The 27,580-nt window shown below is 36.6% G+C and overlaps 1 protein-coding gene across 3 annotated transcripts in view; it reads left to right on the forward strand.

Moving 5' to 3' along the window:
* Nucleotides 1–23,718: 23,718 nt before the first annotated feature.
* The window catches only part of CFAP95 (cilia and flagella associated protein 95), a 62,808-nt gene continuing 58,946 nt past the window's right edge, over nt 23,719–27,580 (forward strand). For 2 of the 3 annotated variants that reach the window (XM_054689143.1, XM_037494415.2), the window contains exon 1: nt 23,719–24,037. In XM_054689143.1, the coding sequence (XP_054545118.1) occupies nt 23,889–24,037 (149 nt within the window). In that variant the 5' untranslated portion in view covers nt 23,719–23,888. The remainder of the gene's footprint in view (nt 24,038–27,580) is intronic. The other variant, XM_037494414.2, reaches the window with a different exon arrangement.

Here is a 27,580-nt window from a genome sequence, read left to right on the forward strand (position 1 = left end):
ATGATGTACTTTTTTTCAGTGTAACTATGATAGTGATGAAAACCATAGGTTCAAAAATCATATATGAAAACTCAGAAAGATAGTAGGAGCTTCATTTTGACTACAGAAGAGATTCAGTCTGAGAACTTTTCAGAAACTGCCTGAAAGTAAGAAGGATTATACCTCCTCTTTTTTTCATCTTCCTTCTCAAGTTAATTTTTTTTCACCTACGATATTTCATACTGAAAATATCGTTTGTAAAATAATTTCAGATTCAGAATTACTACCTGAATGTCAACAATGACTTTAATGCCTAGCTCCAATTTTTCTACCATTCTATATTCTATGTATTCTTTATTGTGCTACATTGAACAGTCCTCTGGGCTGAAGATTTTAGATATATTTTCAGAATTAAAAATTAATATGTTATAATGTATCAGTTAAGGGCCTATCAGGAAAACAGCAGTGACATTCTATAATCTAAGTAAAAATTTAATACAGGTAATTTGAGGTCTATACCTGTTTGTTGGAAGAGCAGGGGGAGCAAATGTTGGGGAATCTTTCACCAACTCTCCCCTCATTTAGCAGTAAAACAACTGTCTCTACGTTGTCCAAAAGCTACAGCAAATAACAAGAACCTCTGGGAAGCTCCTACCAGTTTCCTCTGCAATACTTAAGTACTTCTCAAGAAATGCACTCAGAAATTGCTTCAAATATATTGGCTGCCTGCCCTTGCTTCTGTTTGCATTTGTCTTCTGGAATATAATGGTCTTTCCATTTTTCTGCTTTCTCAATCTTGTGCTCTAGCTGGTAGACTCTACTCCAGAAGTACACAGGGGAAGAGAATCTGTAGTTCTCAGCTCCTCCTCTATGTCATAGAGAATTATCCTTTAGAAAGGGATAACGGTGGGCCTCCCCGGTGGCGCAGCGGTTGAGCACTGGGTTGCGAAACTGCCTGCAGCCTCTGCAGCACCAGTTCGATCCCCGGCTGCTCCCCAGCCAGCAGAGGAGGGTCCCACATGGCGCGCAGACCTCTCCTGCCGCCCGCTGCTCCCCTCAGCAGTGTATTTCATCCATCTGCCTGCTCTGCTCCCTGCTCTGACTCTGGTGAATTCTCTCACCCTCCCTTGCTTCTGACTGTACCCAGTGCTTATATAAATAAATAAATAAATAAATAAATAAATAAATAAATAAATAAATCTTTAAAAAAAAATTCTTTAAAAAAAAAAAAAGGGATAACGGTGATGCCTGGGTGACAGTGATCCCAAGTTGCCAATAGACAATCTATTCAGTAATTCAGCTCACCATTTTCACTGTATTGAGCAAAAAAATTGTGAGTTTTCCATTATGGGTTATGATAAAAGAAGCATCCTGTGATACGTGTATTCTATTTATGGAAAATATGGCATTATGTGTTGGATGCTGCTTCAGTTTACCTATCTGTCTTGTACAGAACTCCAAACCACAGTGAGCTGCCCCATCTAACACTATAATGGAGTCTTCAGTGAACCTCATTTGACTGTCTTGTTAAGCCAAGTTCAGAATAGTGGAATGTCTGTTATGGCCAGTGAATCACATGGATGCAAAACTATTCCTTTACCGCTCTTATTGTAAAATGTGTTCCTTGGAGAGAAATTACATGTACTAGTAACACATAAAATGTAAAAAAAAACAGGGCCTCCCCTGGTGGCGCAGTGGTTGAGCGCTGGGCTGCGAAGCTGCCCCCAGCCTCTGCAGTGCCGGTACGATCCGCAACCACTGGTGAGGGTCCGACATGGCGCAGACCTGTCCTGCCGCGCCCGCTGCTCCCCTCAGCAGTGTATTTCGTCAGTCTGCCTGTTCTGTTCCCCACTCTTGCTCTGGTGAATTCTCTCACCCTCCAGCGCTTCTGACTGTACCCAGTGCTTGTATAAATAAATAAATAAATCTTTTAAAAAAAAATGTAAAAATAACAAATTCAACTTGATGACTTTAAACAACACTATTATTTCTTAGAGTTCTCTGGATTGATTGGACCCACTAAGGTGGGTTTTCGTTAGGACTATGCAATTACAGTCAGATTATGACTAGGGCTAAAGTCATCTGTAGACTTCACAGACCCGAATGTCCAGGATTATTTCTTCACTCAAATGTCTGTTACTTTGGTTCTTACTGATTCCTCTATGTGGCATCTGATCCTCCAGGGCTTTTCTCAACATGGTAGTCTCAAGAAATCATATATAGTAGCTGGCTTGCAAGTAGAATGGGAACTCAGGCCAGATGAGGGCTCAACATCATTTTTGCTATATTAAAATAATCAAGGCAGTCTCAGCATTTGCACAGATTAAAATGGATGGATGAAGTCCCATGAGAGACTTTGCAGAAGAGAGTATGGGATAGAAAAATACTGTTTTTCCTACCTTTAGAAAATGAGTATTATGGATATTAGATGGAGGTTAGGGACTGAATGTTTGTGTCTCTCCAAAATTGTCACATTGGAATCCTAAGCCCCAACATGATGGTATCTGGCGGGGGGAAATTGGAGAGGTAATTGGTAGAGGGTAAAGTCCTTTTAAAAGGGACTAGTGCCCTTATAAAAAGAAACCAGAGGGCTAACTTGCTCTCTTTCTGCCGTGTGAGGATCTAGTAGGAAATTAGCAATGCACAACCCAGAGAAGGCTCTAACCAGGACCCATACTGACAGACTGATCTCAAATTTCCAGCCCCTAGAACTGTGAAAAAATAGATTTATGTTGATAAGCCACCCTATCTGTGACATTTTAGTAAGCAGCTACCCTGAATTAGATAATAGGCTACCATGATAGTAAATAAGGCATTCAGACAGTGTATGGATAATGATGCCAGAAGATGAATGTAAGGCAAGAAAAGATTAAATTGCTGTCCTCATGATGGAAAGAGTCCAATATAATCAACCTACTATCGGGTAGCTTGTTTTTGTCTCTGCTGTTGAAAGTTCAGGAAACTAGCAAGAACTCTAACCAGATCAGCTTTTGAAGGGGCAAAGCTATGTTGTTGAATATAAGTATATAAACTCTTTCTCCATTAAAAAGATGAAGTTCATTTATGCCTAGCATCATCTATCTTCACATAAGCAATCTATTTGATGAAGTATTTCAATTTAGCAAACACTTATTTGGTATTTGCTATACGCAAAGCATTCCCATGCAGATGACAAGACGGCCAAAACATAGGCCTTGCTTCCAAAACACTTGCTTCCCCAAGCATGTAACTTATTCACCTATAATCTTTTTAGATGTAATCTAATTTGTACATTAAGACTTTTTAAATGTAGAGCAAATGAAGCTTTTGCTTATCCACTAATTGAAACATCAACAAATTCAAGTAATTTCTGAGTCTAATATATTTTGACTCCAAATTTGCCGCATTGAGAGAGCTTTTGTCATCTGTGAATACCCATTTTTTTCCCCTGAGGATTTAATAAGTAGGATGCCTAAAGAAGCTATCCTTTCTGGTCAGGTTGCATATAACTGAGCATTTACATGTTGAAAAACATCTTTAATGTCCTTTATGGGGGCTAAAAACTATAATGAGTCCCTTTAAAGACTATGGAATAATTATTTTTGTCACCGTAGACTTTGATTTTAAAATTAATGACATTATGTACAAAGCACTGTGTTCTAGTCAAAGACAAAATCTTCCACATAACTGCAGTTATTTTATATGATTGAAGTTTGCATTTCAAAGTTCAAATACTTGAATGCAGTTCAGTTTTTTGGCAGAGCCATCTGGGGAACTTCTGGGGAGCTCACAACCCAGTGCGTATATCTTCCTCTAAGAATACTTGAAAGTTTGTGGATTTTTTTTTTCTAATTAACATGTAGGATAGTTATTTTGGAATTTTAGCTTAGTCACATCAGCTTTTTACAGGTTCCCTCTTCTTCCCTCTTTGACTCAAAGCCATACTGATTAAAGTGTGTGATAACAACTTCTGTGATTCTCCTCATCTCCTCAACTTTATCTTTTTAGTGCTCTCATATTACCAATATTAAGTTATCTATATTTACTATTCTGAAGAATGCAGTCTCTGGAAGCAGACCAGTTTGTTTTTTATTTCTTGCTTGTGCTTTGAGTGCCATATCCATAAAATTGTTGCCAAAACCCATGTCAAGGAGTTTTCCCCCCATGTATTCTTCTAGCAGTTTTATGGTATCCAATCTTACAGTGAAATCTTCAACCCATTTCAGAGAAACAAACTAGGCACCCATTGATAGAGGACTGGATCAAGAAGATGTGGTATATCCAACTATGATATACTATTCAGCCACAAGGAAAGATGAAATATTACTATTTACTGCAAAATGGAAGGAGTTAGAGGAAATTGTATGTAGTAAAGCAAGTCAGAATGGCAAAGACTTGGGCATTTACATAGCAAATGAGTCAGTAAAGGAAAAACTTAAAAATTAGAAGACAAAAGTAAACAAAATGAGGTTTCTAAGGTTAAGTAGGAGGAGAGAGGGATAATGGTCAAAGGGGTAAAGGAGATGCTGGTAGGAAAAAGAAAGAAAATCTCATAACTAAATATTCAAAAGTAGATTTGTGTTTCTTTAGAAAAAAATAATAACAGGGCCTCCCCTGGTGGCGCAGCGGTTGAGCGCTGGGCTGCGAGGCTGCCCGCAGCCTCTGCAGTGCCCGGTTCGTTCCCCGGCCACCAGTGAGGGTCCCACAAAAAAAAAAAAAAAAGAAAAAGAAAAAGAAAATAATAACAGCATGTACCAATCTCTTTATGTAAAAAGTAGATATTTAAGACATACTCAGCAGGGAATGACCTTTCAACACCTTCTCCCCTTTCAGTGTATGAATCGTAATTATGACAGTTAAGTATGTGTATATTCTTTAATTGTTATAGAGCTCTGATTGCTGATTTCTTGCCAGTATATATTTTGAGAAGAAGCCATGAATAATGATTGCCTTTTTCAGGCCTCCTCATGGCTCTTTATTTTCTGGTTCTGAATAGTATTCATGTTTCTCACTGTGGGAAATTATAGCTGCAATCACTTTGGCTTGACCAGAGCAAAACAAAAGACTAATAAAATAGAGCCAACCCTTGCTTCTGCATGCCAAAGTCAGCATAGCAGTTACAACATTCACCACTTCCATTAAATCCTTTTGCCTCTGGGTCTCAATCTTTCCTCTTGACTCACTTTCTCTTACTTTTCATGGCCTGGGGAAATTCCTTTACCTTTTGACCTGGAAATCTGGATTTGATGGTAATTGTTGTGGATACAGTAGCTGTGAGTGATGATGATGTCATCTGGGAAGAGCAAATAAATATGAAAGCGAAGAACACCATTAATAGAACAATGCTTTGCATGAAAGACCTTATTTATCATGTCAACTATGTTTGCCCCAGATAATTTTCTTGTTGGTATTGAAGGCGTTCATTAGCTAAATAAAGAATTATACATACAAATAAAATCTGACATTTACCATAAAGATTGAAAAGCTCAAAAACCGTTGGAAAAAATGAAGGATATACTTGACCTCAGAGTGGGAGATGTTCCTAACACGTCACCCAAGTAAGAAAACAAAACAAATCAAGTTGATTATGATATGTATCATGTGTTTAAATGTAATTTAATGGCCACATTTTCATTTGGAACTCATCATATGTGCATGAAAAGATTTAGTTATAGGATGTTGATGTAAGCATATAATAATGAAAAATAGAAAACAACATTTAATAATAGGAGACATTGCATGGACTACCCATACCTTGGGCTATTTTCCTGTCGTGAAATTTTGCATTGTGGATTGTTTAATGATATGGAAAATTGTTAACAAATTGTTGAGTAAAGAAAGTTACAAAATGGTAAATGATTACATATGAGAAAACAAAAAATTGGAAAATTTCATACCAAAATATTAACAGTGATTTTGCTATTAATTGTGGCTTTCCTTCCTTCCTTCCTTCCTTCCTTCCTTCCTTCCTTCCTTCCTTCCTTCCTTCCTTCCTTCCTTCCTTCCTTCCTTCCTTCCTTCCTTCCTTCCTTCCTTCCTTCCTTCCTTCCTTCCTTCCTTCTTCCCTTCCTTCCCTCCCTCCCTCCTTCCTTCTTTCCTTCCATTCTCCCTTCCTGTCTTCCTCTTTCCTTCTTTCTATTTTATACAATATGCATATTTAAGATTAAAAAAAAAACTTAAGAAAGAAAAGAACAGTGCTACTACTTGAATGGTGTATTGCAAATTGACAGAATTGGGAGCTCTATTATAGATGATAACATTAATACTAGCTATGTTAAGAGAGAAGTAGACATTAATATTGATCAAAGTATTGTTTTACCAAATGTTCTGAGAACATTAGTTGGCATATTTAGATGTGAAATGATAGAAAATGAGTGGCCTGCACTGAGGTCTATTTAGAGTCAAATGTGATTGTGATCCTTGTGTAGAGGGAATGAAGCAAAAACATCCAGGCTGGAGTGTCTTGGGGACTCTGTGGAGCGTCCATGGATGTTGATTGTCCTTGCAGAGCAAGAGAATCCAGGAAAAAAAAAAGATCTAAAAAAGACTCACCTCAGGAAAAAATGATTGATTTCCTTCCATTAAATCCCCTTACTCATAGAGGCTGAAAGTCTGCCTTTGAAGTTAGATATAGGAAATATTTTGGAGGTTCCTGTGACATGTACAGCATTGCTTTATGCATTGCTGTCTCCTCTCCTTTCTTATACACCTGTCCTTGCCTGGAATGCTCTTTCTCCTCTTAATGGTACCTTGTTCCAGGTTAAGAAATACTACTATAAGCAATAATTTATTTATAAATTCTGGCCTTGGACAGAAGACAAAAATCTCTATATATTAATAATCAAAAGTATGTAACCTCTTCTTATTAAGTCTAAAAAGTGAGACGTGTACCACCATGTTAATGACAAGTGTCATTTGTAAGCCTACACTGATGGAAGCACTAGACACATGCTTCTTAGGTAGATTAAGCTGAGCTTAATTATCTAAAAGATATGAAAGAAAATAAGTACAGTTATAATACACATTACAGAGGTCAGCAACATTATTTATGATAGATGGAGGTTCTGGCTTCTGAAATTCTCACTTCAGGGTACATACTTACAACTGGTAACATCTGAATAAAAGTCATATCAGTATTTCTGTAGGCTTAATAATGTTTTTCTTTTCTTTTCAACCTGAATACACAAGACTGGTCAGTTCTCTAATTAGACTAGTCTGGATATGTACTGGGACCATACCTTAGATATCAGGAGCATCTACTTAAATTCAGCTTTATAGTAAACAAAATCTTGAATTAGCACAAGCAAAGGCTATTTATTTATTTATTTTATTTTTTATATATTTTATTTTATATATTTTTACATCATTTTTCATTTTTGTACAATGTATGCTTTTTCATCTTGGTTATAGTCCCCATTCAATTCCCACCCCCCTTGTTTTGACCATAATCCCTCCTTCCCCCTCCACTAGAATGTGTCTCTGGCTTATAGTTGCTTGTTGATTTTGATTTTTACTTTATTATTATTAGTCTTTCTCCTGGTCCCTTATATAGGTTTTCTAAATTCCTGCTATGAGTGAGACCATCCGGTATTTTTCTTTTTCTTTCTGGCTTATTTTGCTGAGCATGATCCCTTCCAGCTCCATCCCATGTTGCTGCAAATTGCATGAGTTAATCTTTTTTGATTGCTGAGTAGTATTCCATTGTGTATATGTACCACATCTTCTTGATCCAGTCATCTATTTTTGGGCATTTGGGTTGTTTCCATAGCTTAGCTAAATATAGTGCTGCTGTAAACATAGGGGTGCAGGTGCCCTTTTGAATTAATGTTTCTGTGTTCTTTGGGTAAATACCTAGAAGTGGAATTGCTGGGTCATATGGAAGCTCCATCTATAGCAGGTTGAGGAATCTCCACACAGCTTTCCACAGTGGTTGGACTACTTTGCACTCCCACCAGCAGTGCAGGAGAGTTCCTTTTTCTCCACATCCTCACCAACATTTGTTGTTGCTAGTTGTTTTTTTTTTTTTTTAATATGTGCCATTCTCACTGGTATAAGATGGGATCTCATTGTAGTTTTGATTTGCATTACCCTGATTGTAAGTGATGCTGAACATTTTTCATATGCCTATTGGCCATTCGCATTTCCTCTTTGGAGAAATTCCTTTTTAGCTCTTCTGCCCATTTTTTGACTGGATTATTTATTTTGTTTTTTTGAGATTCTTCAACTCTTTGTAGATTTTTGTGATCAGTCCTTTATCATTAGTGTTGTGTGTGAAAATTTTCTCCCAGTTGGTGGGGTGTCTGTTTGTTTTGGTTACTGTCTCTTTTGCTGTACAGAAGCTCTTTACTTAGATGTAGTCCCAGCTGTTTATCTTTGCATTTGCTCATCACTGCTTTGGGTGATGAGTTTTAAAGATGTTACTGAGGTGTATGTCATGTAGTGTTTCACCTGTATTTCCTTCTATATATTTTATGGTTTTGGGTCTTATGTCTAGTCCTTTAATCCATTTGAGTTGGTTTTTGTGCATGGTGTGAGGTAGTAGTGAAGCTTCATTCTTTTGCATGTAGCGACCCAGTTTTCCCAGCACCATTTATTGAACATTCCCTTCTTTTTTTTTCAGGAGAGCTTTGGCTATTCAGGATTTTTGGTGGCTCCATATGAATTTCATCAATATTTGTTCTATTTCTTTGAAGACTGTCATTGAAATTTTTATTGGAATAGCATTGAATCTGTAAATTGCTTTTGGTAGGATGGCCATTTTGATAATGTTAATCCATGAGCAGGGGATGTCTTTCCATTTCTTTGTGTCTTCTTCTATTTCTTTGAACAGTGTTTTATAGTTTTCTTTGTATAGGTCGTATACCTCTTTTGTTAGGTTTATTCCCAAGTGTTTGATTTTTTTTTTGTTTCAATAATAAAAGAGATGGTTTTCTTGATTTCTTCTACTTCAGATTTATTGTTTGTGTATAGGAAGGCTGCTGATTTTTGTGTGTTGATTTTGTATCCTGCTACTTTAAACTGATTGATTAGTTGAATTAGTTTTTCTGTGGAGTTTTTGGGGTTCTCTATGTATATTATCATATCATCTGCGAATAGTAATAGTTTGACTTCTTCCTTCCCTATTTGGATTCCTTGTATGTCTTTCTCTTGTCTTATTGCTCTGGCTAGGACTTTCAGTATTATATTGAAAAGCAGTGGTGAGAGTGGACATCCTTGTCTTGTGCCAGATCTTAATGGAACAAAGGCTATTTATTCAGAGATTGCTATTGCAAGGGAGTCAGCCATCATCACTTGCTTCTTGGTAGAACACTCAAATGCAGGCAAAGAAGTGGAAAAAAGAGAAAGCCTCAGGTGTATCTCGATTGGAAGCTGTTGCCACTGGAAGCTGTAGGCAGATTGGGAACAAAAAGTAGGACACTCAGTTACTAATCAACTCCTCACCACTTGGAGTCTATTGTTATAGGAGTTTGGTTCCTATTTTGTTCCCTTATTGTCACTAAAGATGACAATCTGACATCCTCTAAGTATGTCTTATAGCACAATGACTCTCTGGGCTTGTTGATTTCCCAGGCAGGATGGTGTACGTATGTTAGAGTTCTATATACAGTCTGGTCATTGTTACTTGAATGTTTAGGCTCTTAATACGGTGCACAGAGTGATTACAGGAGACATTACAGTACAATACAGTAAACCTAAGCATGAATATCCCTATTTATCACTCTTGGTCTCTCTACACTACTAAATCCTGATCCTTGTATATGCTTACATTTAGCACTGCAGAGCCAGTGCCCTGGGTGCTTTCCCAGGAGCCCCTGGGAGTCATGGTAATAAACCCTTAGCTTAGCCACAAAGCTTATTCTGCATTTGGAAAAGTCATTTGGACATGAAATGGAAGGCAAAGAGAAGTGATGACTGCTTTTTATCTCAGAACACTTTCATGTCCATGATGTTTTTTCCTAAACCTTAATGCAACCACTGTATGTAAAGCAGTCTTTGAAATTGCTTTCCATTACTCTATCTTAGATTTAGGTGATTTAAGACTATGTCATCCCAATAAAGTTATTTGTGAATTGCAGTGGTAAATTGGGAAACTTGCTGAAAGACTTGAGAATTATATATCCAGAAGCCATCAAACTGCCCTTGGATGGAATACCAAATGTAGGCACCCAAAGACTCTGGGACTTGTGACTGTACTGCTGCACTCTGGGCATGGGAATATAGATTAGAAGAGAGCAAAAGACACTGAAAAGTAAATGAACCAGTCATCCTCCCTTAGGTTTTGTCTGAACAAAGATTGATTATCAACTACTCAACTGAATTTTATATGTGTATTTTAAAATGTAATACTTCAATGACTCTCATTAAAGTGCACTATAGTGGCCATACCTGATGGGGGTATCCTAATATTACCTCAATTAATAATTAATTAATAAAGAAACACTAGTAGTGCTTTCTTACCATTAATTTAGAAACATATCTGCTTGCATTACCAGAGACTAGGCTATTTTAAACTGCTGTGGCCCCAGAATTCTAAGATGATAATGAATCCCATGTCCAAATAATTTCAAATAAGATTGAAGAAGAAACTAATTTCAACTCAGTCAGATCATTATTTGTAAGCACTTATTGATGACATACTTTGTTCTTAGTGCTGTCATCTTATATAATGTCAAAAGGTGGTATTTTACAAACAACTATAAACAACATATAACAAACAACTATAAACCAGAGACACACTACGTGGGGTAGGGGAGGAGGGATTAGGATAAAAATAAGGGGGGTGGGAATTGTATGGGGACTATAACCAAGATGAAAAAGCATACATTGTACAAAAATGAAAAATGATGTAAAAATATATAAAATTAAAAAGATGGCATTTTATTTTTGATAATAAAAAATAAGGAAGATTAGATTAGTAAATATGTTGGAAAAGCTTCCTTGGAACCACTAGTAAACTTAAAACTAGAATTTATACTTTTGAAATCAGTGAAAAATATAAAAGCAAATAAAGCATAGCCCCCAAAAAATCATAGTTCATTGAGCACATAGAAATAAAAGAAGTGCTAAAAAAATCAAAAAGAAAAAACATAGTGTAATTGGATTAAACAAAAACTGTTATGACAACCAAAAAAATGATTTAAATTCCCTTTTGAAAAGCAAAGCTTAACTATATCTTTATAGTTAAGGAATAAAACAACTGATTAAGGAATAAGACAACTGATTAGGCCTCTGAAGTGCATCTACAGAATCCCATTGGCTATGTGATGACACATAATCACAGATGTAAGTTTGCATTCAGCATATTTATACTCCCCTGGATTAGCTCAGGAAATCTTTTTGTTTGTTTGTTTTTTTAGGTCAGGAAATCTTGAGGGGAGAGGCATGGATTTTAGAATCCTGCCTACCACATAGCTCTTAGTTTTCTCTCCATTTACTAAACATGCATCCTGAAGATGCTAAAATATTTTAGCAAATATTTTAGAGCCTCTTTCTCTTAATTTTATGAACATTTGTAATTTTGTTTTCCACATTTCTGTGGCTTTCAGAAAATTTTCATGACAAGAGGGGAAACTACTGATTAAAGCATCCATGTTTATATAAAAATTTTTCTGGTCATACTTGATAGTTTATTATTCCTTGATCAGATCAGTTTTGTGATTCCAAGATTTGTTTCTTTAGAAATTCCATCAGATTTATTTCATGTCCTGCATCCTAATAATTCAAACATCTGAGCCCTGGAAGGAGGTGGAAACCTAAATCTGTTCTTTGTTGTTTTTACTCATCCTAGTTTATTTCCTTATGTGTTTGCCAATAGTTTCTTGTGAGCTCTTGTTTGTTCAACTTAATCTGGGGAAATCCTAGTCTAAGTTGGGGATACATTACTTCAGATTGCTTCGAGAGGAATCAGCCACAATAAAGATGACATAGGAGTATGCTTTTTAAATTTTGGTTTACCTAGAAAAAGAGAAGACATGGTAATTTATTTAGGTATCTGAAAAGGATCTAATGAGAGTGAAAAAAGTAAAACAAGATTTGTTCTTCCCAAACGAGACCCATGAAGTAGATCTAATACGAAGTTTTACTTTAGCTCAGTATAAGACGGAACATACAATTATGTACATTTGTTTGAAATTAAAATGGGCCACTTTTGTTAACTGTGAGCTCCCTCCTCTGAGTTCGTGTGCAGATAGGATAAGTATCCTCAGCAGTATTTTAAAGGAGTGCAGTTTTGCTTTGGTGAAGGTTCTGACTAAATAGCTTTTATTCTCCTTCGAGTGAATTCAGATTCTAGGTTTGTTTATGCCATGAGTCTCTATAAATTTAAGTAGAAAATAAGAAATTACAGCCAACTGGGAAAAAAAAATCCCATATTCTGACTATAATGGAAAGAAATTTTGTTTTGCAGTATCAAAGAAACCTTTCAAATCGGTGAGCCAGAGTAATCATTAATATATTTTACTCACAAAATAGTTCTCCTTGTAACATACCAAGAAAAAAAAGCAATTAATTTTTATACAATGGGAAAAATATGATGCATTATTTTGGTATTAGGATTCATTCAGAGATAGAATTTTAGATTATATTAAACTAAACAAAATAGACACTGGCAAATGAGAAAATATGACACAGCATGTGCTATAAAATTAAACTTAAAATACATTTCAAGGTAGTTTCCTTTAATATTAGGACTGTAATCCTTGATCAAACTGGATAGAGTTTTTGAATATCAGAGCATACTGAGTTATTGGTATTTTTTTCCTTGGAATTTTATATAAAAATAAATTCATACACATTCTAAAATCATAGCTTTGGGGAAAGTGAAGTATTTAACCTTCCACTGTGGAATAAAAGCATAAATTGAAATGTTTTAGAAATCCAGGTACCCTTTTATCTCTCTGGATTTTAGAGTAACTTGAGAACTTGAAGGAAGAAAGATTCAAGTCCTCTAGTTCTCTCAAAGACAACAGATATACCACAGTGGGATGGAGTTAGTCAGAGAAAGGAAAATCAATCCAGACACAGGGAGAATGACAGCAAAAGAGGGCAAAATATGAGCCAAATGTTCTTCAGGACAAAACTGATGTTAGATTGTAAGTGACAAGGCAAAGGGACAAGAGACTCAAACTATTTAACTATATTTATGGAAGCCCTAGGGTTTTGTGTGATACATTTTCTCTGAAAATTAACAAAGGAAGAATTTTAGAGATATAGTATTGATATTAGTATACAGCTACCTAATGATGAAAAACATTTCCTTAGGTGAAAAAGTCATAACATATCCAGAGGAAGCAAAAGCTATAAAGATAAAGGTAAATCCGAGGAAATAATCCTATGGTCCTAGAAATCAGATTTTTGCAAACAGAATTATATATACACAGTGTCTGTTGTAGAATGAGAATGAGAACATTCTTTCCAAAAGAATATAAGAATATAAGATATGTGATTCAGTTTACTCATCTTAGAAATGACAATATGTACCATATAAATTTTGTGAGGACCAAGTAAGAGAGTATATGTAAACATATTTTATAAAATGATAAATGGATGAGATTTCTTATTATTATTGCTGTAGCTACTGTCTGTAGCAGGTATCTGTTATTTTTGCTTATCAGGTATGGTTTGCCTGTGTTTTGGAAATAGCAACCTATTTTACCCTTGAACCCAATCCTTATTTTCAGTCAATCCTTATTTTCAGTCTAGATTGCTCAAAAGGGATATATACCTCATACATGAAGAAAGGCCCATGACACAAATGAATACCTACTCACCCTGGAGTTGACTTTAGTGATTTGTTTCCAACAGTCACATGGATCAAGTCAGCCATAGCCCAAGAATTTTGTTGGAGTTAGAGGAAAGAGGAATGCTTTATTTTGTGAAAGGGTGCAGGAACAAAGTAAATTGCTTCTTAACTTTTTTGGCATGTATGAAATAGGACGTGTGAGCCTCTGATAAAGTCTGTGAACTTCTTATCTGATTTAAAAATGCAAAAATTATAAATAGGATTACAAAATGATCTAATCATAGTAGCTTATCAAAATACTTAAAATCTCACAAATCTGTCATAGAATATTATATGTGATTTTTTATTAAGATATTAATTAATAAGATCTAGCATGGATTTAATAACTACCAGAATTTCAAAATCGTATAAGTATTAATACTCTTGGGATACTTGCAAAAGCAATATTGTTTTTTTTTTTTTTTTTAAGATTTATTTATTTATACAAGCACTGGGTACGGTCAGAAGCACGGGAGGGTGAGAGAATTCACCAGAGCCAGAGCGGGGAGCAGAGCAGGCAGAAGGACCAAAGTACACTGCTGAGGGGAGCATCGGCGGCAGGGGAGGTCTGCACACTATGGGGAACTCTCCTCCGGTGGCCAGGGAGCAGCCGGGGTCGAACCTGCGCGGCAGAGGCTGCGGGCAGCTTCACAACCCAGCGTTTAACCGCTGCGCCATCGGGGAGGCCCAGCAATACTGTTTTTTCAATTATTTAAATTTTATTTGTACATTCCCCATACAATTACAACCCCTTTATTTTGACTCCAATGCCTCCTTTTTCTGCCCCCCACCCCCCATAGAGTGTCTCTGGTTCATAGTTGTTTGTTGATTTTGATATTTTCTTTCTTATAGTTGTTCTTTTTCTTGGTCCCTTATTTGAGTTTTCTAGATTCCTGCTATGCGTGAGACCATCCAGTATTTTTCTTTTTCTTTCTGGTTTATTTTGCTGAGCATGATCCCTTCCAGCTCCATCCATGTTGCTGCAAATTGCATGTATTTATCTTTTTTGAATGCTGAGTAATATTCCATGGTGTATATATACCACATCTTCGTGATCCAGTCATCTATTTTGGGGCATTTGGGTTGTTTCCAAAGCTTAGCTATTGTGAATAGTGCTGCTATAAACGTAGGGGTGCAGGTGCTCTTTGGAATTGATGTTTCTGTGTCCTTTGGGTAAATCCCTAGGAGTGGAATTGCTGGATCATATGGAAGCTCTATGATTAGGAGGTCAAGAAATCTCCACACAGCTCTCCATAGTGGTTGGACCAGTTTGCACTCCCACCAACAGTGCAGGAGAGTTCCTTTTTCTCCACATCCTCGCCAACATTTGTTGTTGCTAGTTTTGTTAATATGTGCCATTCTCACTGGTGTAAGATGGTATCTCATGGTAGTTTTGATCTGCATTCCCTGATTACAAGTGATGTTGAACATTTTTTCATATGCCCGTTGGCCATTTGCATTTCCTCTTCAGAGAAGTTTCTTTTTAGCTCTTCTGCCCATTTTTTGACAGGATTCTTTTCTTTGTTTTAGTTGAGTCTCATCAGCTCTTTGTAGATTTTTGTGATCAGTCCTTTATCATTAGTGTTGTGTGCAAAAATGTTCTCCCAGTCAGTGGGGTTTCTCTTTGTTTTGGTTATTGTCTCTTTTGCTGTGCAGAAGCTCTTTAATTTGATGTAGTCCCAGCTGTTTATCTTTGCCTTCACTATCACTGCTTTAGGTGATATGTTTGTAAAGATGTCTTTGATGTGCACATCATGTAGTGTTTCGCCTATATTTCCTTCTATGTATTTTATGGTTTCAGGTCTTATGTCTAGTTCTTTAATCCATTTTGAGTTGGTTTTTGTGTATGGTGTTAGGTAGTAGTCAAGCTTCATTCTTTTGCATGTAGCGATCCAGTTTTCCCAGCACCATTTATTGAACAAACTTTCTTTGCTCCAATGTATATTCTTTGCTCCTTTGTCAAAGATTAGTTAACCATAAATCTGTGGGTTTATTTCTGGATTTTCTATTCAATTCCATTGGTCTGTGTGTCTGTTCTTGTTCCAATACCATGCCAGTTTTTTTTTTGTGTGTGTGTGTGTGTTAGTATCATATGTATATACTTTATTTTTATTTTTTTAAATAAATTTTATTTTTATATTCCCCATACAATTGCAACCCCCTTATTTTGACCCCAATCCCTCCCCTCCCCATTCCCCACCCCCCATAGAGTGTCTCTGGTTCATAGTTGTTTGTTGATTTTGATTTTCACTTTCTTATAGTTATTCATTTTCCTGGTCCCTTATTTAAGTTTTCTAGATTCCTGCTATGAGTGAGACCATCCAGTATTTTTCTTTTTCTTTCTGGCTTATTTCTCTGAGCATGATCCCTTCCAGCTCCATCCATGTTACTGCAAATTGCATGTGTTTATCTTTTTTGAATGCTGAGTAATATTCCATGGTGTATATATACCACATCTTCGTGATCCAGTCATCTATTTTTGGGCATTTGGGTTGTTTCCAAAACTTAGCTGTTGTAAACAGTGCTGCTATAAACGTAGGGGTGCAGGTGCTCTTTGGAATTGATGTTTCTGTGTCCTTTGGGTAAATCCCTAGGAGTGGAATTGCTGGATCATATGGAAGCTCTATGTTTAGGAGGTCAAGAAATCTCCACACAGCTCTCCATAGTGGTTGGACCAGTTTGCACTCCCACCAACAGTGCAGGAGAGTTCCTTTTTCTCCACATCCTCGCCAACATTTGTTGTTGCTAGTTTTGTTAATATGTGCCATTCTCACTGGTGTAAGATGGTATCTCATGGTAGTTTTGATCTGCATTCCCTGATTACAAGTGATGTTGAACATTTTTTCATATGCCCGTTGGCCATTTGCATTTCCTCTTCAGAGAAGTTTCTTTTTAGCTCTTCTGCCCATTTTTTGACAGGATTCTTTTCTTTGTTTTAGTTGAGTCTCATCAGCTCTTTGTAGATTTTTGTGATCAGTCCTTTATCATTAGTGTTGTGTGCAAAAATGTTCTCCCAGTCAGTGGGGTTTCTCTTTGTTTTGGTTATTGTCTCTTTTGCTGTGCAGAAGCTCTTTAATTTGATGTAGTCCCAGCTGTTTATCTATGCCTTCACTATCACTGCTTTGGGTGATGTGTCTATAAAGATGTCTTTGATGTGCATATCATGTAGTGTTTTGCCTATATTTCCTTCTATGTATTTTATGGTTTCAGATATTATGTCTAGTTCTTTAATCCATTTTGAGTTGATTTTTGTGTATGGTGTTAGGTAGTGGTCAAGCTTCATTCTTTTGCATGTAGCGATCCAGTTTTCCCTGCACCATTTATTGAACAAACTTTCTTTGCTCCAATGTATATTCTTTGCTCCTTTGTCAAAGATTAGTTGACCATAAATCTGTGGGTTTATTTCTGGATTTTCTATTCAATTCCATTGGTCTGTGTGTCTGTTCTTGTTCCAATACCATGCCGTTTTGATGATTATGGCTTTGTAGTATAGTTTGTAGTCTGGAAGTGCTCTATTCCCTTCTTTTTTTTTTTTTTTTAGGAAAGCTTTGGCTATTCGGGGTTTTTGGTGATTCCATATGAATTTCATCAATAATTGTTCTATTTCTTTGAAGAATGACATTGAAATTTTTATTGGAATAGCATTGCATCTGTATAGTGCTTTTGGTAGGATGGCCATTTTAATAATGTTTATTCTTGCAATCCATGAGCAGGGGATGTCTTTCCATTTCTTTGTGTCTTCTTCTATTTCTTTTAACAGTGTTTTATAGTTTTCTTTGTATAGGTCCTTTACTTCTTTTGTTAGATTTATTCCAAAGTATTTGATTTTTTTTGTTTCAATAATAAAAGGGATGGGTTTTTTATTTCTTCAGAGTTATTGTTTGTGTATAGAAGGCTACTGACTTTTGTGTGTTGATTTTGTATCCTGCCACTTTACTGAACTGATTGATGAGTTGAATTAGTTTTTCTGTGGAGTTTTGGGGGTTCTCTATGTATATTATTATATCATCTGCAAATAGTGATAGGCAAAAGCAATATTGTAATGAGATATATCTGTGATTTCTATTTATGACCGTCGCAGATACCTTCATTACAAATGAGTCAATGTTGTCTGCATTCATGATGGAAGTAAATGTAAATTTCAGTTAAAAAGTAGCACAGTAAAGCTGTAACTCTTTTGTCTGAGTTATAAATTTCAGATAAGAGATAATTGTTCTAAATGTTTTCATATAATTGATACATCTTAGATAATATTCAAAATAAATTTGGAATAAAATTTATGGTCAAATGATATTAACTGTAGGGAATTTTTAAATTAAGTTTTTATTAATTGGAAAATAAATCACAATTTTAGCTATAATTAATTTATTTTATTATCCTGAGAGACAGTATCGAGGAGAGGTTGGATTGGGAGTCCAACTGTCTGCCTTCTAATATTGTCTTCACTATCTAGTGGTTGCATAATTTGGGAAAGTCACTAGAAGTAAGTACTTAATTTAATTAAGTATTTTTTCACATTTAAAATAGATATAAAATAATTCCAACTTCATATGACTGCTTGGATAATTAAATGAGATAATATATGCTCGAATGCCTACTCTAGTGCAGGGCCGAGTAAAATACTTAATGAAGGCTGCTTTTGCTTTATCGTGGTTACCATCCAGAATCTAGGCATTATGTTACATACAGAGGATGCCAATACGATGGTGTCCTTAACACTCTAGCAGGGAAGATAAGCATATAATAATTTTTTTTTAATGGTGTGATAAGTGCTATCATAAATCTTATCCAAGATGTGGGAGCCGAGAGGAGTGATCCATTCTAGCTGGAGAATATGGAGTGACTAGTGGGGAAAAGATACACTTTTCTAGAGAAGTTGATACTTGTGCTGAGTGTTGAAATGGAATGCAAGACCAGCTTGGTAGGTTTTGCTAAAGGTCCACCATCACCACCCTCACTATGTAAGTATGGGCAGACTGATGCTGGAGAGGGAGAGTGGTAATGAGGATTTCTTTGACGAGAATTGGCATAATGTTATAGTTTTCTCATTTCTTCTCCTGTTCCCATTTAAGTCAAGTCAGAGAGATTTGGAGCACCTGGTATGTGGTGCCCAGTTCTACTCTAAAAATGTCTAAAGGCCAGAGACATCCTGGGGCAGAGTCTAAAGAGAAGCAGCCTGTGCTCCAGTGTTTCAAAGTGCTGAGTGTTTTCCATGGGACAAGAATGAACATTGGAGAGTTTACCTGGGCATAATTCAATTTCAAAGAATTATGCTCCAAACAATTACTCTTCTGAGATAGCCTCCCTACTTTAAAATTCCTAAACTTAATGCTATAGAAAAAGATTTGTTTAGCAGAGGAAACAGCATCAGAAGTCTGACATATGCCAAGGGAACACAGGAAGCAAAATCATACAAAGCTCAGTCAGTCCTTTAAGCTTCCAAAAATTTTCCATCTTCTTCTCTGAACTATATACCCTTTCCTCACCCAGACTGATGATACCAATCATCCTTAGCTGTGTATTTGACACATTCCACAGCCAGAAATCTCCTGCAATTACCTTACCCTTTTGGAAGATGTCTTTTAGTCAGTTCCTTAGCAGCCTGCTCACCATGCAGCTGAAGGTGGGTCTTGTGGGGGATACGGGACGACCAGAAAGGAAGCCAAAGGCAATTTCTTTCCTCTGAGCTTCTTCCCTGTGAAATGCTGTTTCTTTATCCAGATTAAAGACTGTGAGGAACAAAGAACAAAAGCCACAACAACACTGAACTTAATTTTAAGCACAAGCTCTGTCCCCAAGAACTATAGTCTGGTGTCTAAAATTATCTCACTCTTGCTGTTAATAAATATTGAAAGCATAAAAAAAAAAAAAGAAAGCAACACAGAGAAGAAAAGGAAGAATGCAAGGTCTTAGATCATTTGTGAAAATGGATACTCATTCTTTGAATAATTAAAGATTTCCAATTTGTAGGATATTAAAGAAATCCCTAATCCATACTTACGTTTGAGCATGTCATTACTAATCCAGAATATTAAAATTTTATCATAATTGTTATGGACAATTCTGCCAAAGAATTTCACTTACTGACTGGATTATATATAAAAATAAAGGAAATGCTAAATTATAGAATACTATACATTGAATATTTAATAAATTAATCCTCATGCTGATAGTAGAGGGGCATGTCAGCACTTAATCAATGCTAGTCAATACTAGTGATTTGAAAGAAAGTTAATGCCTTGTTTTATACTTCAAATTAGAAGCACAGAAGAATCATACTCAAGGTTAAAATCATTCTTTTAAAAAGTTGGTAATTATGTATAGTTAAAGGAGAAGAAAGAAGATTGAAGCTTCGTTAGAATTGACTCAGATTTCCTTGGTCATTAAACATGAGTTTATTCATGTCACATTTGGTCCTTCTTTCTAGGTCTTACTATTTTCTTTCATATTTGTCATATAATTTTGAATTGTACCAGATTCTTTTTGTGTGCTCAGCAGTAGATTTTGTCTCCAAAATTATTCCATATCATTTCTTTAAGAATCAGATAATACTGATAAAGGAGAAAAAAGGAAACAGGGAAAGAGGGGAACAATGAGAGAAAGGAGTGGAGAGAAGCACAAAAAGAAAAGTAGGGCCTGGAAGAGGATAACCAAACACCATTTGTTCATTTTGACATAACTGGTAGACTCTAACTTTTCAATATAAAATATTTAAAAGTGAACCCCTAAATTTACTATGGTGGTAATAGGAGGTTTCCATTCCTGTGTAACTAAAACAATGCTATGCAGTCTTTAATTAGGACAAAAACACTTAGTTTTAAACTTTTGAATGTTACACAATTTACGTTGACTTAAACTAGATTCAGCATAGAGAAAATATAAGTTAATTTTTAAACACAATTTAATGTTTTTTTCTTTCAGCCTAGTTGAATGATGTTTGATAGAGAGAAAAAAATTTTAATTGCTGAGGGGAGAACATACTGATGGTACTTTGGAAGTTTCTGCACAGGGACTTTTCCAGGAATTGAGCAGAGGATTCTTAGACAGGTAGAAAAAGGAGGTGGTGAAGAAGTTTGTCTCTGTGACTATTTACATCTAGCTAGTTTATATCTGTTTTAGGTTTACTATTTTGCTCAGATATTCTGTAAGGATCACATAATGTTAATAAGGACATATATAAGAGTCGGTTCCGATGGCAGGATTCCCACTCCTAGTTGTTTGGCCTGCATTTATCTGAAAAATCCTATTTCAGCCACATTGGCTGTAATTTTCTCACCTCAAGGGTATTATGATGAAAAGAGATTAATATAAATAGAGGACATTGCTTTAAACCCTACACTTCATTGGCTTGATAAAGTTTGAGGAAAGTGGGAATAACTCAAGTGTGTTAAGGATCAGTGATCTCACATTTATAAAGCATAAAGCTTATTAGTGGCCTTGAAGAGAAAAGAGTATGACAAAAACATCATTAATGTGGTAATATCCAAATATCTTACTAACATTGTTTTCAGACTCAGACCATTACATTTCATATTAAAATATCATTTTAAAAAAAAGGTAGTTATGAAAAAGACCTTGGAACTAGACAAAGCTTGAAAACAGTGAATATACTTGTGAAACTGCATATAAAAAAATAACCATATTTTAGGGTACTTTTCCCAGATAATAAGGGCAAAGTTAGGCTGTAATGACAGTAGACATTGAAATTTAATTGGGGGCTGAGCATTTATTAGGCACTATTCACTTCCTTTCAATATATTTCTTATCTTAGTAATGCTCATGAAACTTTTCAACAAAAACCATCTTAGTCTTGTTTTATTAATAAAGAATCAACAAACCAAAAATTCCACAGAGTGTACCTGCGTGTGTAAAGAGAACAGAATACAAAAAAACTGGATGGTAGATCAGCAAATCTACATCCCAATGCGAGGATGTTGAAAATTATTTTGTAGACACTGAAGATTAGAAAGCTTATAAAGTTGATATAACATAATAGACTCAAATAGGCAATTAGTGAGGCTTAAGGGATTCTAAAATAACAAGCTATGTTTATTTTCTTAGCTCACTACTACATGATGTACTGAAAAGTTTTTAAACTTTTCCATTCTGTGCATGACAGAATGGACTTAGCTTTGGGCAACTTCTGTCTCTGAGTCAAATAGACTGCAGGGAGCTTACATCTTGATTGCCTGTATATATTTTGTCACTGCTTGAAGCACAAGTAAAATAAACACTAAGAAGAAATAATAGTAAAGGTAGTAATATTTTTGACACATTGACAGCAGCTATGCTTTCTTTGGATAGATGAATTTAACATGGATCTTAGATATCTTTTTAAAGTTAATTTCTTTTCATTTCAAGACAAAAAGTTCTCAAAAAGCAGTCAATACTCTTCTAGCCCTTAGCTGGTGACAGTAAACTATTTGGTTTTAAATAATATGGCTTAACTGTGGCTGTCAGTAAAATAGAGCCTTAACCATACCACAGGCACCCATACCGGGTACCACAGGCCACAGAAAAGCACTTAGTAGTTGTGATAATCAGATTTGTGAAAACTAAGCACCAAGAGTGTCTCACTATTTATAGGAGTGCTATAACCGTTTGCAAACCAGAGAATCTAATGATATGTCTTAACTTGTCTGTTTTTAAATTTGAATTTTGTGAACTTTTCAAAGTAAGATATTTTTGGAGGGCCTCCCCGGTGGCGCAGCGGTTGAGCGCTGGGTTGCGAAGCTGCCCGCGGCCTCTGCAGCGCCAGTTCGATCCCCGGCTGCTCCCCGGCCACCAGAGGAGGGTCCCACATGGCGCGCAGACCTCTCCTGCCGCCCGCTGCTCCCCTCAGCAGTGTACTTCGGTCCTTCTGCCTGCTCTGCTCCCCGCTCTGGCTCTGGTGAATTCTCTCACCCTCCCGCGCTTCTGACTGTACCCAGTGCATGTATAAACGAACAAGCAAACAAACAAATAAATAAATAAATAAAACATGCCTCTATTTTTAAAAAAAAAAAAGATATTTTTGGAGTTTATGGAAGCCCAGGTAAATCTAAGATAATCAAATATAATATTCATTTATTTGTTCATTCAACACTGAGTGATACCAAGTGCTAAGCACTATGCTCGGTGAGAGGGATGTCCTTGATTGAGTCCATTACTGCCTGTAAGTGCTCAGCTAAGATTGGAGATAATCCTAATGTGTTGAGTATTATTTTCTCAAAACTTTAAAAATGAAACAAGCACCTTCCTTCTATAAGACAGCTCTCTAATTTCTTGATGGTGATGCCATAATCTTTTAAAGAAACTCCTTGCATGTAACTCATAACAAATGTGAGCAATTTGTGTAGTCACAAAACATTAAATGTTACAATAAAGAGAACTTTGCAACTCCTGGAGAACTGAAAGACTCGGAGCCCTGAACTGTACCTAGAGTTTGGATCTTCAGTGCCACAGACTGAAGGCACCTCATATTCTTCCCCCTCTTCATAGTCCATTTTCCCATAGTTTTTCAGAGGAAGAAACTCATGCCTAGTAAATCTAAGCGAGCCCATGAAACTTGAAGCAGCCAGGGCTTTCTTTTTATCTTCAGACGTTTCGAGGATTTAATGAATGATTCCCCTCTATCCCTATCTCAGGTAGGAAAGCTGTATAGAAGTGACTATTTTAGGATTTGAGGAATGTTATTTTGTACCCTTTTAGTCAAACTTAAATAACTTGTACGCAGAAGGAATGATGACAACAGATGATGGATAGCAAGGTCCTCTAGGTCCTCAAGGAAGCCTCCTAGAACAGGCCCCCGTTCTCCTTAGGCCTTAGGTGAACCAAGTTTCCGTTTAATTCTTCCCAATCACTTTGAGCATTAGAAGGGAAAAAACTACAGATCCCAGGATGCATCGCTCCCTCCTGGCACCTGCTTAGTTCTGTCATCTCCTCATTGCATTCTGGGAAGTGTATTTTCTTTCGAATTCATAATTAACACTGTCTAGGAAACCACGCCCATTAGGTTTGAGGGTTACACCCTCTATCGGCCCGCCCTCTCCATTAACCCCGCCCTGGGTTGCTAAGGAGATGAGAGACGCAGAATCTTGGTTAGTGTTGGCAGCTGGAGCAGCACAAGTGCAGAGGGAAATCCTCTGAGGTCTTTACCTGGAAAACCGCCATGGAGAATTATGACAGCTGCCAAGAATGGTGCAGCAGTAATCAATACTGGCTTGAGCTTGGACCTACCGACTTACTGGAGCGTAAGGGCTCCCTGACCCTTCGTTCCCATCACAAGAAATACTCGAAGCCTGTGTTGGTGTCTTCCTGGTGAGAGAGCTCTCCGCAGTTCCTGGGAGCTGGGAGAGGGAGAAGGAAAGAGATAGGGAAGTAGAGGAAAGGGGAGTAATATGAGGGAAAAGGTAGCGAGCAGAGAATAAGCAGAAGAGAATGAGAAAAAGGGAAAGCAGAGCAAGAAGGGGGAAAAGAAGTAAGAAAAAGATGAGAGAAGTGGGATAGGAGACGAGAGAGAAAAATGAAAAGGAAACATTTCAAAGAGATAGAGAGGGTGGGAGTGAAAAAGTTGAAACAGTAAGGAGATAGGAGAACCCTCCAACAGCATCTCTCAAGCTGACACTAAGACCTGCTGCAGCCAGTAACCTGGCCACCGAGATCATAGATCCATCCATACGGAGGAGGACAGAGTGGAGGGTATTTGCAGAGGCCTAAAGATCACATCTCTGAGATAAGTATTTAGTCCTAAAAGGAAGGGGAACAGCAAGATGTTTGTTCAGAGAATGGTCACTGGGGCTTCCATTTCTTGTGGAGGGTGGGGCAGTGGGGCACACTGAGTGACTTGGAAAAGTTTCCTAAACAAATCCTATGCTACTAGGGACTTTTCTGGCCAGAGATAGCAAACTATTGTCTCAGTGGGCAAACCAGGAGATTTCAGATAAAAATCCAGGATTGCATCTTCTCTTGAAAAGTTGAAATGCCTGTCAACAGAAGTTTTTATTCCTTCGGGCAACTGAATGTACTTGAGCTAAATGATGAGACCTTAAGATGAGAGTTCTCTTTCGGTAATTTCACTCATGTAAGTTCTTGCCTGACCCCAAGGGGCATTTGATTTATCTCCTCTCCCTTAGACCCTGGGCTTTGAATTCCCATAGAGATTCTGTTTTGTTAAATAATGCAGTCACCAATAGCAAAACTATGACATAAAACTGGGAGAAAAATGGAGACTTGTAGGGCATTTAAAATGTTTTCCTCTTGGTCAGTTTTCTTCGCTATACTGTTGACAATTATTTTTAGAGTATTTGGATGATTCTGGGGAAGAAGGAGAGAAATGAAGTCTCTATTCTGGTCCCATTTATACTTTTGTCTTTGAAAACGGATGATTTTGACTCTTACCCTAAGACTAAGCCTACTATTTGATGTCATTTATTCGTGTAATATATGTGAGCCCTGAAGCTTCTGTCTTACAAAATTTCTATCGTCTACACACTTTTCTAGAAGTCCACTCCTTACTTCTACTTTTCCTTTCTAAAATTGACTCAGAATAGTTTGAACTCAGTGTGAGGTTATATAGATTTAGCACCTAAAAGTACATTGGGAAACAGAAAACTCTCTTTAAATCCCATACAGTGTTTACTCATACCCTTAAGCGAAAATATTTACTCCATAAGTATTTAGGTCATAATGTAAATGTAAATAATATGAATATACTAGAAATTGAAGAGTGAGACCATTTTCAAGCAGACATTGATTCTACTTTCTTTGGCACTATTGCTTTGGAAGTTGCCATGTGGATATTGTAGACATCAATGGCAAAACCACAGAAGAGCATAAATGAGGAGATGAGGAACTTGGTAGAGGAAAAGGGTGGTATAAAACTGAAAGCCATTCTGGAGAGAGTTTTCATGCTATTGGTTTTAAAAAGAAGGTTTGGGAAGAGGAAGAATTAAATGCAATCCATGTGCACGTGCCGTGCACTTTGCTCCATGTTGGAGACACAGAGATGATAATTTGAATAAAGCATTTAGCCTGGCACATAGTCAGCAGTCAACAATATATGGTAGCTAATGTTATTTATTTAGGATAACAGAGTTTAAAAGTTTGGGCTGTTGGTTTGGGGTATCAACTCTGTAGCTATGTGATGTGTTAAATGATGACTGCTCTAGATATGTTTTACAACTGCTAAATAGGATTGCTGTAAGATTAAACAAGGTATTGTATGTGAAACAGTTTTTTTTAGCATAACCTGGCACATAACATGCACAGAAAAGAAGATATATACACACACACATGCACACACACTGTCATTGATTTCAAGGAATTCTGTAGATCAATAAAAGAGAATGTCAAAAAATTCAGTATACTCTGATTTGTATAAAGTGGAGGCAGGAGAAGGAGGTGTGTGTTTGTGTGTGTATGTGTATGTGTGTGTGTTTCAAGGGAAGAATAGGAGCTCCATAGGTATACAAAAGAGAAAAGGCAAGTACAATGAAGTAGGAAATAGCACTACAGGGAATATGTGTAATTTGGCAAATACAATTGATCCTCATTGTTCATGGATTATGAATTTGAGAATTCACCTACATCCTAGAATTTATTTCTTGCCCAAATCAATACTCACAGCTCTTTCTGAAAAAAATATATCATGACTTTTCCAACAACCCAGTAGTTTAAACATTTGGGTGATACCTGTCTTTCTCTTTATGTAGCATATAATACCAGTCTGATTACTCAAAATAGTTGTTAGAAGTATCTCTGGTCCATTACCAAGGAATCATCTTTTCTCTGAAGCTGGAGTGGGAGATTGAGAACTATATCAGCTTCATCTCACCTTGATGTTTCTGAGTGAGAGACTCTTCTAGACATTATCTTTCTCTATTCAATCCTAAAGTATTTATGGTACCATAAGATGGTTCCACTAGAAATTCTGAATCAAGGGCCTCCCTGGTGGCCTAGGAGTTAAGTCTCAGTGCTATCACCTCTATGGCCTGAGGTCAGTCATGCCAGGGAGCTAACCCACACATGGTGCAGGAGACCTTGCCTGTCTCACCCCCTGCTCCCCTCAATAGTGCATTTCAGTAGATCCATCTGTTCTGCTTCCCACTCTGTCTATGGTGAATCCTCTTACCTCCACACCTATACAAAAATAATAAATATTAAAAAAATTCTGAATCAAGTCAAAATATTCTTTGGGATATCTTGCCATTCACTGGAATAATGGAATTCTATGAACCAGAACAGTTAGACTTTCCCTGAACAAATTCTCCGGTGTAAGTCTAGTTCTTATATTTTTACTTATTTGTTTATTTGTTTTTACTCATCTCTTCCTTGGCAAAGTTGTCATCTGGTAATGAGTGATGATAGTTTAAAGCAAAAAATTAATTCAAATCTCCATGGAGACATTTCATGCTCTGGTTTCCATGGTGACACTTAGAGTTTTAAGGGCTCAGGTTAATTTTATTTAATTGTAATTTCAATTATTTTTCTCTCCTTAAGCCCTAAAACAAAGAGTCTGGGCATTTTGCTGTCCTCCATACTGAATCTCATCATAGGAAAAAAACAGAAAGAGATGAGAAAGAAAAATAAAAGTGCTAATTTTGGAAAGGGAACTTCACAGTGTTAAAGATCTTTATACAAAATCATTTGCGAGGAAGATAGAAACTAAAGAGCTTTCTGGGACACTCTTCAGACTTAGACCCTCCTGTGCTATTTCAACAGGGAGTTCATATGTATTTCAGGCACTCAAGATTCTAAGGAGAACCCAGTTTCAAGGCACCAGAATATCATTACATTGCACTTAAAAAGAAAATAGAGATGAATTTTCTAATTTGCTGTACTATTGTTTCTACATTCAATAGA

Source organism: Talpa occidentalis, unplaced genomic scaffold (genome assembly GCF_014898055.3).
Source record: "Talpa occidentalis isolate TD23 unplaced genomic scaffold, MPIMG_talOcc4v2.1 talOcc4.7, whole genome shotgun sequence".
NCBI classification, from domain to species: Eukaryota; Metazoa; Chordata; class Mammalia; order Eulipotyphla; family Talpidae; genus Talpa; species Talpa occidentalis.